Source organism: Vombatus ursinus, unplaced genomic scaffold (genome assembly GCF_900497805.2).
Source record: "Vombatus ursinus unplaced genomic scaffold, bare-nosed wombat genome assembly UNPS02014863.1, whole genome shotgun sequence".
Lineage (NCBI taxonomy): Eukaryota > Metazoa > Chordata > Mammalia > Diprotodontia > Vombatidae > Vombatus > Vombatus ursinus.
In genome coordinates, this window is record NW_020954641.1 from 3,485,831 (window position 1) to 3,501,124 (window position 15,294).

Genomic DNA, 15,294 nt, shown 5'->3' on the forward strand with positions numbered 1-15,294 from the left:
ATGCCAAAATGGAATTGGATGCCTCATGAAGTGGTGAGTCCTCATCAATGGAAGCATTCGAGCACAGGATGGATGAATACCTCATACGCTATAGTATGGGGATTCTTGTTTTGGTAAGGGTTGGACTAGATGGCTTTTGAGACTCTTTCAAACTGTGACATTCTGTGTTTCTGTGATTTTGTGGCCTTTCTTCCCCTCCCCCACACGCCCACAGCTAAGCGGGAGTGAAAGCCTCTTCTCTCCCCTAAGCATCCTCTGTCCCTCTCGCTGAGTTTGATCTGTCAATAACCTAGGAAGGTGAACAACACCATTAGTCACCAGAGGGCGCCACATCCTTAAGTACCAAGACTGGTACTTGGAAGTTCAGACGCTCCATGGCAAAGGCAGTGCCCGCGTGGACTGCATCCCGGGCAAAGCAGATCACCAGGCAAAGATGAAGCGAGCACCACTTGGCCAGATTCCGCAGCGCTTCCGGACCGCGCTACCGAGAGTGTGAGCCCTACTTCGCAAAGGTTTGTGAACAACCACTCCCTAGGGACTCTAGAAGGCCAGTCAATCCTTGTTCTGAGTGGACTGGTGCACTCACCGTCTTTGTTGGTCACTAGCTGGGTGTAGGGTGACAGGATACTGTATTAAGGCTATTTGTGTTTGCTTGGCTTTGTGTCTTGTTGTTGGAGTTGTGCTGGCACCGGAATGGTATTTTTGGAGGGCTGGGGGTGTGTGTGTTCAGGTGTGCCTATAGGTACATATATGTTCTCTCTCTCTCTCTCTCTCTCTCTTTCTTTCTCTCCCCCCCTCCCTCTCCCTAATACTGTCCAACGTTAGAATGATGGTTTTAATTAGGCGGAGTCTGTGCGCCTTGGAATGGGTGGTTTATTTCTTTGTGTGTCCCCGAGAGTCCTGTCTGATGTGACCGTCTCACAAAACAGTCCAGCCCAGAAAGGCATTCTGGGTCTCCAAGTTGATAATGTGGCATAAATACCTCAGATAGGGAGGAGTTGGAGTTGGTGTGTATGCCTGGAGCGAGCGGGTTCGAAATTAAGTTAAGGAAAGAGTTTCCAAAATGCCCTTCTTTGTGCCCAAGGAAGTCAAGTCCCGAGTCAGAAAGGAGGGGGTTGGAGAACGGGAAGGGGAGGGGAGAAGGAGGGCCCGGGAATCCGCCCTCCGTGGGATGTAGTCCTTGGGGAAGGTACCGGGGGTGGAGCGTGGGGGTATGGGCAGAGCCCGTCAGAAGACAGGTCCCATCTCTACCTCCTGGTCTTTTTCAGAAACCCTGGAGTGCTGCGGAAATCACCCTGGCCCTCAGACTGGAGCGGTGATGCAGAAGGAATGTAGAGGGTCCTGACTCCCAGGTTGGAGTCTGGTTCAACCTAAAGCGCAACTCGAGGGGGTCCAGATGTGACCCAGCTCCAGGGAGGGGGCGGGAAGAGCTTCTCTGGGCCAGCGACTCCCCACTGTGCTCTGACCAGCCTTCGAGGGAACCACCCACCCAGTAGCTGAGAGAGGTCAAGCTCGGACCAGAACCTCAGAGGGACTTGACAACCGAGATCAGCCAAGGTTTGAGTCGAGAGTCCTTCCCGACTTCTCTTTTTTATTATCAGGACTAAGGGGGCTGGAGAGAAGGAAGCAAAAAAAAAAAAAAAAAAAAAAATTGTGTGTGTGCGAGGGTGGGGGGAGGCTGACGCCTCATTTTCATAGTCTCTGGGGAACCTTTCCTTGATTCCCTCTCGGGATGAAGAAACTCCAGATCCCGGGATAATAGCTCCTCACTTGGTGGAAGGTCCAGCTCCCTAGGCTTTTTCTCGAGTGGAACATGCAAAGCACCGCCAGGTTCATCGGTAAGCCTTGTAGCCCTGAGCATTCTACTCCCTAAATCTGAGGAGTTCCAGGCTGGGTGGGAACTGGGAAGGGGGACAAGGCTTCTGTACTGCCCACAATTCACCTACTCCTGCTTCCTGCTGGGTACCCAATGTCAGGCTCAAAGGTTTGTTTAAGAGTCAGCTGGGGACCAAAAAGCATTCCCACCCTTCTTCATTGAATTTGGCAATGAAATTGGAGACCTGGCTCTTTTTCTTCTGAACTTCCAGCTACCAGACCCAGGCCTCAAAGCCTTTGATTAGCCCCTGTTTGCATTTGGGATTAGATTCTAAGCTACTAGCCAGGAGACAAACTCTGATTTTTCAAACTGAGGGAGTCTTAGATTAACAGATACTCATAGTTAGAACATTCAGCTAGAAAGACTCAAAAATGTCCTTGTTAAGAAAGTCCTTAACATAAAATACCTTTGATTTGTTTCTAGGGCTAAGGAAATTGAAATTAGCCAGCAAAGAAGTCCAGGATTCTCTCAATCCACTAACAGAACATCAGGCATCCATCCAAGAGGTCATATGGAGGATGTTAAACACCAAACAAAGGAGCACTTCTTGATGTGGATGTTGGGAAATTATATTAGAAATTGAATGTCATTTAATGTGACAAGCTCCAGTGGGACTGACAAGCCAGAGGAATGGACAGTAGATTCCTAGATTTACCTCTGTCCATAGTATATTCACCTAACAAGCTCTCCTGTGTGGTGGGTGTCTCTCTGTGGAGATACTGAGAGGGATACACAAGGGGCCAGCCAACCTCTGGAAGGGCTCATACTGAAATTGGAAAATGGAAATCATCAGCAAAGTCTAAGATGCCGAGGTAACTTTACTAGCACTCTTGTGGGACCTGGGTTCAATTCCTAACTCTATGATTTATTACCTGCAGACCTTGGATAAGTCACATCTGGACCTCAGTTTCCTCATTTTTAAATTAGAGGATTGCAGTAGATGACCTTGAAGGTCCCTTGCAGCTCTAGTCCTTTGATTTTGTGACTTGGGTTGTAAATTACAAATACCTATCCGAGAATTTGCTGCCAATTGTTATTGGAATATAGACATCCATGTAAGGGTGAAGAAATTGCAACAGAAGCTCTGAATCAGCTTGGTGAGTAATTTACAAAGGACTGATTGATGGATGAGTAACCCTTACAAGGGGAAGGAACAAAACACACACTGAAACACACAATAGATTTACCCCTAGGAGACATAATGCCCTTGAATGACACAACTATGGACAGAGAAGGGCTGGTGGTGGAAAGGGACTTCTCCTTCCGAATCCTTACTGCCTGCTTCCTCTCACTGCTGATCTTGTCTACACTTTTGGGAAACACATTGGTATGTGCAGCTGTCATCAGGTTCCGACACCTAAGGTCCAAGGTGACCAATTTCTTTGTCATCTCCTTGGCTGTCTCTGACCTCTTAGTGGCTGTCTTGGTCATGCCCTGGAAAGCTGTTTCAGAGATTGTGGGTTTTTGGCCCTTTGGCTCTTTTTGCAATATCTGGGTGACATTTGATATCATGTGTTCCACAGCCTCCATTCTAAACCTCTGTGTTATCAGTGTTGATAGATACTGGGCTATCTCCAGTCCCTTTCGCTATGAGAGAAAGATGACCCCCAAGGCAGCCTTCATCCTGATCAGTGTTGCTTGGACTTTGTCTGTATTGATTTCCTTCCTTCCAGTGCAGCTGAATTGGCACAAGTCCAGAACCCTGAGCTCACCAGATGGGAATGTTAGTTCCCAAGGTGAGACAATGGACAACTGTGACACTCGACTGAACAGGACATATGCCATCTCTTCTTCTCTCATTAGCTTTTATATTCCGGTGGCCATCATGATAGTCACATACACAAGGATCTACAGAATTGCACAGAAGCAAATACGACGAATCTCAGCTTTGGAGAGAGCAGCCGTCCATGCCAAGAACTGCCAGAACACAACAGGAAATGGGACTAATGTGGAGTGTTCCCAATCAGAAAGTTCCTTCAAGATGTCCTTCAAGAGGGAAACCAAAGTTTTAAAGACTCTGTCTGTGATCATGGGAGTGTTTGTATGCTGCTGGCTACCTTTTTTCTTATTCAACTGCATGGTCCCCTTCTGTGAATCTGATTTGCATTCTGAGGAAACAAAGCCCTTCTGTATTGATTCTATTACCTTTGATGTTTTTGTTTGGTTTGGATGGGCAAATTCCTCGCTGAACCCCATCATTTATGCCTTCAATGCTGACTTCCGCAAGGCATTTTCGACTCTCTTAGGATGCTACAGGCTCTGTCCCACTGCTAATAATGCCATAGAGACAGTTAGCATCAACAATAATGGGGCTGTGTTTTCAAGCCATCATGAGCCCAGAGGGTCCATTTCCAAGGAGTGTAATCTGGTTTACCTGATTCCACAAGCTGTTACCTCCCCACGAGACTCAAAGAAGGAAGAAGGTGGAGGATCAAAACCGTTGGAGAAAACCTCTCCAGCTTTATCTGTCATTTTGGATTATGAAGTTGATGTATCTTTGGAAAAGATTAGCCCCATCACACAGAATGGACAACACAAGACCTGAACCGTAAGACGAATCCTGCAAAATATACCATTCAAAAATACAAACCTTACAAGATTCCCTTTTGTTTGTTGTTGAGAAACTAAGCTATGGTGAGGTTTCATGCTCATCACAAAAGAGCTGACTGCTGCTTCTACTCAGCATACAACTTTGTTTTAAAACCCAGCCCAGTATATTTTTGATTTGTAGGTATTTCTGTGTTGTTCATACTGAATGAAACAGAGACCCAACTAAAAGGTAGAAGACAAGGAACACCTCATCAGTTCTATAATTATTTATAGAAACTAGTTTCTATCTTAGTGACTGAAAATAGGACAAGAGATCAAGAATTAACAGTGATACTTAAAAAAAAAAATCACCACTCCCAGAAAGAAAGAAGAGCATTGAGTTTGCCATGTATAAATAGGTGCTAACATGTTTCAAATCAAGTTTTTAGATTGTAAAGTTAGGTAAATGCCTTTGTAAATTATTTCTGGAAAAAAATGAGCCTTATAGTAAGACTGAGTATTTTTAAGTTTGGGAGATGCTTTGTTAATACTGGTTTTATTTATTTATTGTTTTAAATGCCATTTTTAATATGTTACAACAAATTTATTTATCTTATTTAAAAATATCTGATGGGAGATCTCTGAGATGTCATGATTACAATTTTTTTGATCATTCAAGTGGACAGCATTTTAGTGTCAGTTGGTATTGAAACTGTTGACAAAAACACACATAGTTGGAGTAAATTTGCTTGTGTATACCTCAAAATTACAACAAAAGCTAAGAGGGAATAATGTTGAGCTATGACATTTCTTCTGAATTCAGCAGAGATCAATACAGGATCAGAGCCTACAAGGAAAAAAAAATGACTGCAACTTTTTTTTTCTAATAAGGATTTAAAAACACAATGGATTGCTGCTATTCTTTTCATTATTTTCCCATTACAAAGAGGTCTTCTTAAGAAAACAGTCAGCAGCTTTGTAAATACCTTCCACAGGAAAACTAACTTAAGAGGAATCATGCTTCCAAGTTGAGATCTTAGCCCCTGGCAACCAGAAGCATCAGGCGCTTTGTATTTATGTAAAATAATTGGCTTCTCAGTTTTTTCTTATTTCAAGTGTTGGCTATCTTTTTTTTTTCCTTCCTGAACAAAACCAATGACTGGCGATAGAAATGCATAGTGACTCTATTAAGGCTTGTTATCTACCACCTGTGTATTTACAGCAACACCTGTAGTACAGAGCACACTGTGTGTCATATTCCTTTAACACATGGGCTACTTTCCTGCTTTACTTTTGAACCGGGAATCAAATCATTTTTCAGTTTTATCCATGAACAAACAGCAGTGCCTCATTACCATCTAGGATTAAGATGTTTCTGGAGGGGTTGGACAGGGAACCCTGTTATTTTCCAATGTATTGCCAGCATCAAAAAGTCACCCACATTTCTTTTGTGGCTACAGATGCTTCCACTGTACTTTCAGCAAAGTTCCTGTTTCTTTTGATCCCTTTGAGCTGTGAAGAGCATTCATTTTGCAGCAACATCCAGGTGATGGAATAATCCTGTGTGCTCCAAGAGAGGAACTTGGTTCATAAATGCTTGACTGCATCTTCTTTGGGAGGAACTGCTTAATGTAATACTGTGGGAGGGGGAAAGTAAATATTTACTGAAAGAATACATCCTGCATCAGGTCTGTGTTATATATATGTATTGTGAATGTTTTCCTAAGGTTTTTTTTTGCTTGTATGTTTTCATACATATAATAAAATTATTTTGTGGACACAAATGGAAACAGAAGCATTTACATTGCATTCCTTAAAAACACATTGCTTTGGGTTTTTCAGATTCAGACATCAGGAGGAAAAAAATATATAGGATTCACATTCAAGTAGCAGTCTGGTGAAAGAGAAAGGGAACTGGATTTCAAGTCAGACTGGATTTGATTGCATCTCCGTATTGACATTTACTTATCATGTGACTCTGGGAAGGGAACTTTAACTTCTGTGAATCTTAGTTTCCCCATACACAAAATGGGCACATACTTCTTGAAGTCCCTTCATCACAGGGTTGTTGTGAGAAAAATGCTTCTCTGTAAACTTTAAGGCAATGCATAAACCAGTTATTGTTTTGATAAGTACATGGGGGTTTTTAGTGGAAATGTCTTCTGTTAGATGCTGTTCTACTGTTAAACACATAAGGATGTTCAGAAGCAAAAAATGTGTGATTTCAAAAATATCTCTATGCTTTCAGCTTTACGCATCTTAATCTTGCCTTCATTTTGCATCTTTGAAAAGGAACAGTCTTTAGGGTTTAAGAACATTTGAAAAGGAACATTCTTTTGGATTCTGGTTATGATTTCATAGACTTGAAAGGTTATTAAGAGCTGTTTTCTATTTTCAACCCAAATCATTTCAGCAAGGATTTATTAAGCAAGAGTGTGTTACAATGGAGAAAAAACACATTGGCTCAGGAGTCAGAGAACCAGGGTTTAAATCCATTTTACTACTTTGGTAACCTTGGTCAAACCACTTAACCTTAGTTTTCTCATCTGTAAAATGAAGGGGATGTATCAAATGGTTGCTGATGTACCTTCCAGCTCTAGATCTTTGGTTTCCTGCCCTACAACATGCAAGGGTCTATGATTAGTTCTGGGGATACAGAGATAAAAGACAACCTAGTCTCTACTTTTAAGTATCTTATTGTCTAATACTACTTATACTGGCACACAGTTTTTCTTTTCTTTTCTTTTTTTTAAAATCAAATAGCTAGCAACTATTTAGAGCATGGTTGTTTGGTGTTGAAATCTATTGTTCATGGTAGGTAGCATTGTGTAGCATGTGGACTTGAAGCCAGGAAATCTGAGTTTCGTTTGTAGCCCCCCTTTTAACCTCTGGTCACTTCCCCTCTCTGTCAGTTCAAAGCACTGTGTTAAACATTTTGGATGCAAAAAAAAAATAAAACTAAACTAAATTAAACTAACAAACTAACAAAAAAAAAAACCACTCTCAAAGAACTAGAATTCTAATGAGGAGACAACATGTAAACAACTTTGTACATACAAGATAAACATGGTGTAAATGGTAGGTAATAAAGAAGGCACTTGGATTTCTCCTTTAAAATGCTAATGGCTTGAATTACTGTACTGTTTTAAGCTTTTAAAGTCCTTACCGGAACCTCTTGGATTAAGCAGTACAGGTATTGTAGTTCTTATTTTATAAATGAGGAAACTGAGGTTCAAAGAGTGGAAATGATTTACTGAGCTAGTTAGACTGGAGGAAACAGAGGTCTAATATTCTATGTTATGTTCCCTACTCTAAGTTTCCATTCCAGTCTAAACATTCTATGATTCTGAGATACAATAAAATATATAAGTAACTAGATGTAGAATGTTTTATTCTTTGCAAGAATACATGAATCATTTTACTGGATTATCAAGTGCTCCCTGCTAGGAAATATCTCTTGGTACTACTGAAAATACCTGATCTTGTTAAGAAGTCATTTTTTTCCCCCAGAGGAATGCTGGTGACTGACCAGTAGGTGAAATGGAGGCTGAGCTAGCAAGCAGAGGATTAAGTCTACCATTCTGAATATCACACAGCAGATGGTGTCTTTTCAGTTTCCCCATTTGTCTTCCTGGGAACTAGAAGAGAATAAACTTATCTGCACTTAGCACCCAGAATGCATCATGGTTTTTCTTTTAGCCATATTTATTTTTTCTGAGAACTTTGCTGCACTGAAGGAGAGTTTCCTTTCTCAGTATGAAGTTGCATATTGTGGCAACTAAGATGCTCTAAATGATGTCATTTTCCAATTGAGAAAATGAAGTTAAAAAAAAAACACCTATCCCTTTTTTAATTATAAACCTAGATAAATGATTTACTTTGGTGAAAGAACAAAGTAAATGACATACCTAGAAATTATATCAAACAATTGCAGGATTCAATACAATATCAAAAAGACTATAATTTTCTCTCTTGGCATGTTGGATTGATAGATAAAATGCATCTTAGTAAATGTTAATTTCACTGAAAGGAGCTTCGAAAGAACTCAATTTGCAGCTCTAAAAGCAAAATTACAGCATGACTTACATTTAACCTTTAACTATTCATTGCTCTACCTTATTAATGCTAAGTCTAAGTAAAACACTTTACTAATATAGACATTTAATTTGAGGGAGGTTTCCCCCACCTTTCTGAGAAGGCTCTTTTTTCCCTTTCTCATAATGAAACAGATGAAAAACTCTAAACTGGTGGTTAAAGTGACAGGAGACTGGGTAGAATTGATGAAGCAAGAAGCTTGGGACTCAAGAGATCTGAGTTTTAATTATGGCCCTCTTGTTGACTTTCCCCTGAGATGGAAGAAGGGGCGTTGTAAGGCTCATATTAAAAAATGCATGGAAAATGCTCTGCCAACCTTAAAGTGCTATGTAAATGCTATTTTATTAGCATTAAGTTATTACAATATTGTTTTATTACTATTATTATTGTTATTAGCCTGCAGTCCCCAGGCCTCTAGTCTAATGATGACTTAATTCTCCAAGTCTTCTGCATTCCTGCTGAGCTCAATCAAATACATATAAATATATAATTATATATATATATTATATACATATGTGTATACATACATATATGTGTATATACATACATATATATACAGAGAGACAGAGAGAAATACAGGGTCATGTTGGTAAATATTTAACAAAAAAGCTCAACAGAAAGGAAAAGCAGACACTCAATTTAAACTTAATCTGCATTATTAACACTTTCTTAAGTCTAGTAATCAACAAAATAATAAATCAAGCTCTGATTTGAAGTGACTGGCAATTTCTGAGGTACAAATGCTCATAATGAAAATTTAACAATCAGCTTGGAGAGTCAGATGACAGCTGGCTCCAGTATATCCCGGAATATAAGGCAAGTCATTGAACTGCTTCCCTTTAATTTTTCCCATTTGTATCACAAGAATGGTAGAATTCTCCTATACTTTTGGTAATCCACATCTCTATCTTGGATACTCCATAGCAAAAATGACAATTGACATTTTTACAGCACTTTAGGTTTATAAGGTATTTCCTATTCTTTATATGGTACATAGTAGGGCTTAATAAATGCTTAATGACTGATTATCTTTTAGTTCTCACAACAAACCTGTAGTTTTAATGCAAGATGTCCCAAAAGTCTTAGTGCCATTTTAAACTTTCAATAGCTTAAAATTGCACTAAAACTTTTTGGGCTACCCTGTATATGGAGTGGTTAATGTCATCATAATACAATAGCTATAATTATCCTTATTTAGAGATAGGGAAACTAAGGCTGAGAGGGTAAGTTACCCAATGACACAGCTAGTAAATGGAAAAGTCTACATTGATTTATTGGCATTCAAATAATTTCTTTTGAGTTTTTTTTAATCTTTTGGAAATGCCTTTTGTGTTTGATATGATAGGCATTTCCAAATATAATCCTTTCACACTTAACATAAACATATGTTGGATCCTTTTTTGAAATGGAGAAAAATAATAAGCAAGATGAACCCACAGAGTGACTGCATCTGACATTGGATGTATCTCACCTCTATAGTTCTCCACTTCTCTAATGAGTAAAAGAAAGAATGTAGCATTGTCTGTTTCCTAGAGCTGAGATTGGACATTTTAATGAGATTTTTATCTTAGGCATGCTTTCATCTGTCACTGTCCAGCAGTCAATGTGTACCCAAGGAATAATAATAGTAATAGTAGCTTAATTTAAAATAAAAATTAGGAAGATAATTTTGCTATAGCCACATGTACACACATATATTCTACCCTTCAAAAACAAGTCCAATTTATAGATATTTTATAAGTGTGTGTGCACATACACATGTGTGTGTTACCATAGTCATTTCTGTATAATCTTTTTTTTTCTTCTAGCACTGAATTCTCTCATGTAATAAAGAAAACCAAAGAAAACCAACCAATATGGTGACTACTTCTGTCAATGTATTAAACATTCTGCTTCCATAGACCTCCACCTCTCTTCCCACAGATTGTATGATTATATAGATTGTTTGTTTATTTGGATTATCGCCTCCAAACTGGTAGTTAATTGAGAGTTGCCTGTGACTCTCTAGATCAGAGGTGTCAAACATGCTGGCCACAACACTCTCTGTGACCTGAATCAATTTAAAATGTAATTGAGAAATATTTAACAAAATAAACAAAAATACAATAAAAGACATATAACATTACATTTTAAAATGAAGTCAATATACTGCCCACAGGGATCCTTAAGTCCAGATTAATGGCTCCTGTTTCAATTTGAGTTTAATACCACTAGTCTAGATAACTTTGGCAGAAGCTATGCATAGGCTTGGATTACTTGGATAATTATCTTAAAGATTCACTCATCTTTGATTCACTGTGATTTTCTGTAAAATGATGATGTGAAATTTGCCACATATTTGTCTTCTCAGAATCCTTGTGAAGCATACTGACATGATAGGCACAGGTATGTGCATTATGATGGCCAAAAATCTAGCTTTCATTGCTTAGCTGTCAATCATTTGTGCATTGCTGATCCTTTAGTATTGCAACAAAGGCAATTTATTTGGTAATCCTCATGGCTTGATCACCTGGCTCCCTCAGATTCCTTATAGTTCTAATGTTCTATGATTCCACTTGACAGAATGATCTACTTCAGACAAAAATAATCCCTTTCCTCCAGAATTCCCTTTGTTGTTGCCTCAGTTATCCATATCTCTTTGTTGTTAGGAAACTGTTGAGGGAACAGGGCAGTTTATTGGAAGGAGCTAAGTATATTTTGGGGTTTATATTTTCACGAGTGTCAGGGCCCCTGTGGCACAGTGTTCTCCTGTGCTTTGATAAATACTTTGATCTTTGATATTGCTCTTGACCTTGCCCTGAAATCTTAGGGAAGTTGGGAGTATGTGAAAAGACTCTGGGGTTTGCCTGTTCTGTGTAAATGTTATAGCACATGTATGTGGGAAATGACTCATTTTCAAGTAGACTTGACTTTTTGAAAATATGATAGTATCTGTATTTGTGAGAAACAAAGCATGCAAAATACTTAATCCATTAGAAAAAAACTCCTAAAACACTCAGGTCCTGAGAACATGTCATGGACAAGTAAGAAATGCAGAAAGCCATTTCCAAGTTGTAGAATCTCTGAGTTGGAATAGAAATCAGATGTCACCTAGGTCAAACCTGAATAGTAATCTCTTCTATCATATCCCTGAAAAAAGACTGTTCCATCTCTACTGGAAAAATCTCCAGTGATGGGGAACTCATTACCTCTAAGGGTAGCCTATTCCACTCTGGAACAGCTCTGCCTGTAAGGTAAACTTTCTAACATTGGACAGAAATCTTTTTTTCCACTGCCACTACTTGCTTCTGTCTCAAGCAGAATGAGTCTGCCCTTCTCCCCTCTCCCCTTTTCCAGCCTTTCAAATATATGAAGGCACATATTGTTCTCTCTGAGTCTTTTTTTGGGGGGGGGGGATGGAGTAAGGGGTTGACAGAGGCTTGACTGGAGTCAGGGAAAAAAAGTTTGTATCATTTTAACTTTTCCTAAATACTTTCCAAATTTGTCCAAAGCATGTTTATGTAAAGATGGGATAGTTATTGTGTATGAGGCATACCATATACCTTCAACTTATATACAGAAGGGGGCATGGTCATGGATTTGGAGGTAAAAGACTTGGGTTCAAATCTGTGTTTTTGTTATTTACTACCTATGTGACCTAGGGCAAATCACTGAATTTTCCTGGGCCTCGATTTCATCATCTCTACAGTAAAGTTGTTGGATTAAAAGGCATCTGATTCTAGCTCAGAATCCCTGCTCTTTTCATCAGAGGAAGCATTGCCTATGGGCAAAGAGTACTGGTTTTGGAATTGGAAGACATGATTTTGCATTTGAGCTTTCACATGCTCTATGACATTTGGCACCTCTTTGAATCTTACCTTATTCATTTGCAAAATGGACGTAATAATACTTGTATTTCTTAACTCACTGAATTATGGTGAGGAATCCATTTTGCAAACCGCAAAATTTATAGTAAACCTGAAGGTCCAGAGAGGCAACATTCAATTGACTAGTCTCAAGTGTTCTTAACACTCTAGCAGAATCCTGTTTCGATTTGTAGGGATAACAAGCTAGATAATCACTGGTGCAGAAATGTGGATTCATTTGCTTTGTTTGCTGTAATGTCTCATGAATTTACTGGAATATCATGATTCATACAAGTATAAGCATCCATTAATGTGTTGCTCCTATCTGTCATAAAATAAGCTTTCTGGTGTTAAAATAATTGTAATGGACATTTATATAGCAACTTAAAATTTTGAAAATACTTTACAGGCTATCTTCTTTCCAGAAGTATTTATAGATTTCTCTATTGGTAATCAAGGGCAGGTAGGTGGCACAGTAGGTAGAATGCCAGGCCTGGAGTCAGGAAGACCTGAGTTCAAATCCATCTTCAGATACTTACTAGCTATGTGACCTTAGGCAAATCACTCAACCTTATTTGCTTCAGTTTCCTCATCTGTAAAATGAGCTGGAGAAGGAAGTGACAAACCTTCCCAGTATCTTCACCAAGAAAACCCCAAATGGGGTCACAAAGTATCCAATTTGAAAATATTTATTTACTAAGAGCCAGATGTGTGAGGCACTGTATGGGGGCTATGAATACAAAGACAAAATTATAAATAACTCCTGCCTTCAAGGAGTTTACATTCTACTGAGGTGGATACAGGATGTGAGTGGGTAAGCATATACATGGCATTTGTAGGAGGACTATACCAAAGTTCAGGAAATATTTTGTGTTAGAAGTGGCAGACAAGTTGAGCCTTGAAGGAATCTAGGGATTCTAAGAGACAGAGGTGAGGGGGGAATGTATTCCAGGCATGGAAGACAAAGACAATGGTAAATATGTGGAGGCAGAAGTTGGGATGTGGCTTTCAGAGAACAGTAAGTAGGATGCTTTGATCAGAACATAACATATATAAGGCAGAGTAATGAAATGTTTAGAAGGGCATCCTGGAAGACTTGTAAAGGGCTTACAATGCCAAATGAGAAGTTTTTATTTTACCCTACAGACATTAAGGAGCCACTGAAGGTTTTTGAGCAGGGAGAGTAACCTAGTGAGACTTTGTCTTTAGCAATCATGTGGATGTTGGAAGGCAATGGTAGAATTAAGGGTACCTGTGTAACACCCTGCCTCCCCCGCCCCTCATGGCAGGGATCATACTGGAAAGAGCATTAAATTTGGGGTCAGAACACCTGGGGTCAAAAGACCCAGATCTGCCAATTACTACCTGTGATCTTGGGTAAGTCTTATTTCTTCTCTGCATCTCAATTTTCGTCTTTGTAAAATGCGGGGTTTGAAATTGAGTATCTTTAAGATCCTTTCCAGCTGGAATTCCTATAAAACCTTAGTTTAAGTTCATAAGAAAATGGCAGAGCAACTTTTAACAGTGAACTGGGTCTATCATTTTGTCCTAATGTTTCGAGATAGGTGTCTTTTAAACAGTTCAGGGAATTAATGGAGCAAAACGTTGTTGCAAATGTGTTCCTGGATCACCTCAATAGTCCCTGCAATTTTCAGAGATGGCATTTTTTAGGTCAAATGAATTTGGCTTTGTGGACATGTTGACTGTAATTATGATAATGACCAGCTCAGACTGAAACATACACATTTAATGAATACACTGCTGTTTATTTTCTGCTAAGCTGCGAATGAACACCACAGCGGAAATTTCTATTAATCTGCCAGTATAAGTTTTTGACTCTGTACAGATATGGTCTTCATCTTTTGAAGGCATTTTCCCCTCTAGGTCCTGCCAGGCAAAGCTCTCTCAGTGTGGAATAAGGAATCCAGCTGGCAAATTTGCTTGTAAAATAGCTACAGACTTGCTTGTAACCTGCACTTAGGGTCATTAGTGCCAGCTGATGGGTCTGCTGCAAGCGTTCTATGTTGCTAATAACAGCAGGGCAGGAGTATGGAAGTCCTGCATCACCCCAAAATGAGACTGGAGTCAGCAATGTGGCTGTTCTAGTTTGTTTGAAGATTGTTGCTGTTCAGTGGCTTCTGACTCTTCATGACCCCATTTGGGGTTTTCTTGACAAAGCTACTAGGAAGTAACTTGCCATTTCCTTCTCCAGGTCATTTTACAGATGAGCAAACAGGGTTAAGTGACTTGCCCAGGGTCACACAGTTAGCAAGTGTTTGAGGCTGGATTTGAACTTAAGTCTTCCTGACTCCAGGCCTGGTACTCTACCTGCTGTGCCACCTAGCTGCCTCTTTATTTGAAGGGCCTAGCTCTAATGATCAGAAAAGGTAAAAATAAGCTATGCCACTTTTAGGTAGTGGTGAATCACTGAAATACAGAAACTCGGGGTATATTTGATGGCCAACCATGCAACATGATTTAGTAAATTATAGCTCTATAAAGAAGGCGTTGTGATGTTCTGGAAAGAACATTGGATTTTGAGTCAGCTAGGGTTCAAAAACTTGCTCTACTACATACTCCGAGTGTGCCCTGGGACAAATCAAATAAACAAGCATTTACTTAGCTCCTACCATATGGCAAGCATAGGGCTAAGTTATGGGGTTACAAAGAAAGGAAAGCATGTTCCCTGCTCTCAAGAAGCTCACAATCTAATGGAAAATACAACATGCAAACAACTGTACAAACAAGCTCTATACTGGATACACTGGAGACAATCATCAGAGGAAAGGCACTAGCATTAAGGAGGTTGGGGAGGGAAGTGAACTCCCTTCTTTGGGTCCCTATTTTCTCACCCATCAAATGAAAGAGTTGACTTAATGTGTGACCGTGAACAAGCCACATACTCTCTGAGATCATAGCTAAGTAGAACACTAAGAAATTATATAAATT

General features: G+C 39.5%; 1 protein-coding gene across 2 annotated transcripts; it reads left to right on the forward strand.

The window, feature by feature from the left end:
• The first annotated feature begins 428 nt into the window (after positions 1 to 428).
• On the forward strand, positions 429 to 4,895 carry DRD1 (dopamine receptor D1). Of its 2 annotated transcripts, XM_027841923.1 has the most exons (3): positions 429 to 512; positions 1,269 to 1,557; positions 2,300 to 4,895. In XM_027841923.1, exon 3 carries the CDS (start codon positions 3,078 to 3,080, stop codon positions 4,419 to 4,421), a length of 1,344 nt encoding a protein of 447 aa, XP_027697724.1. In that variant the 5' UTR covers positions 429 to 512; positions 1,269 to 1,557; positions 2,300 to 3,077; the 3' UTR covers positions 4,422 to 4,895. The 2 variants fall into 2 exon arrangements, with proteins under 2 accessions (XP_027697724.1, XP_027697725.1); XM_027841924.1 differs by lacking the exons at positions 429 to 512; positions 1,269 to 1,557 and adding an exon at positions 1,751 to 1,838.
• Positions 4,896 to 15,294: the final 10,399 nt, after the last annotated feature.

Bases quoted from the DNA above. Each gene is read 5' to 3' on its own strand.
- DRD1 (XM_027841923.1), top strand. From the start codon at position 3,078: ATGCCCTTGAATGACACAACTATGGACAGAGAAGGGCTGGTGGTGGAA.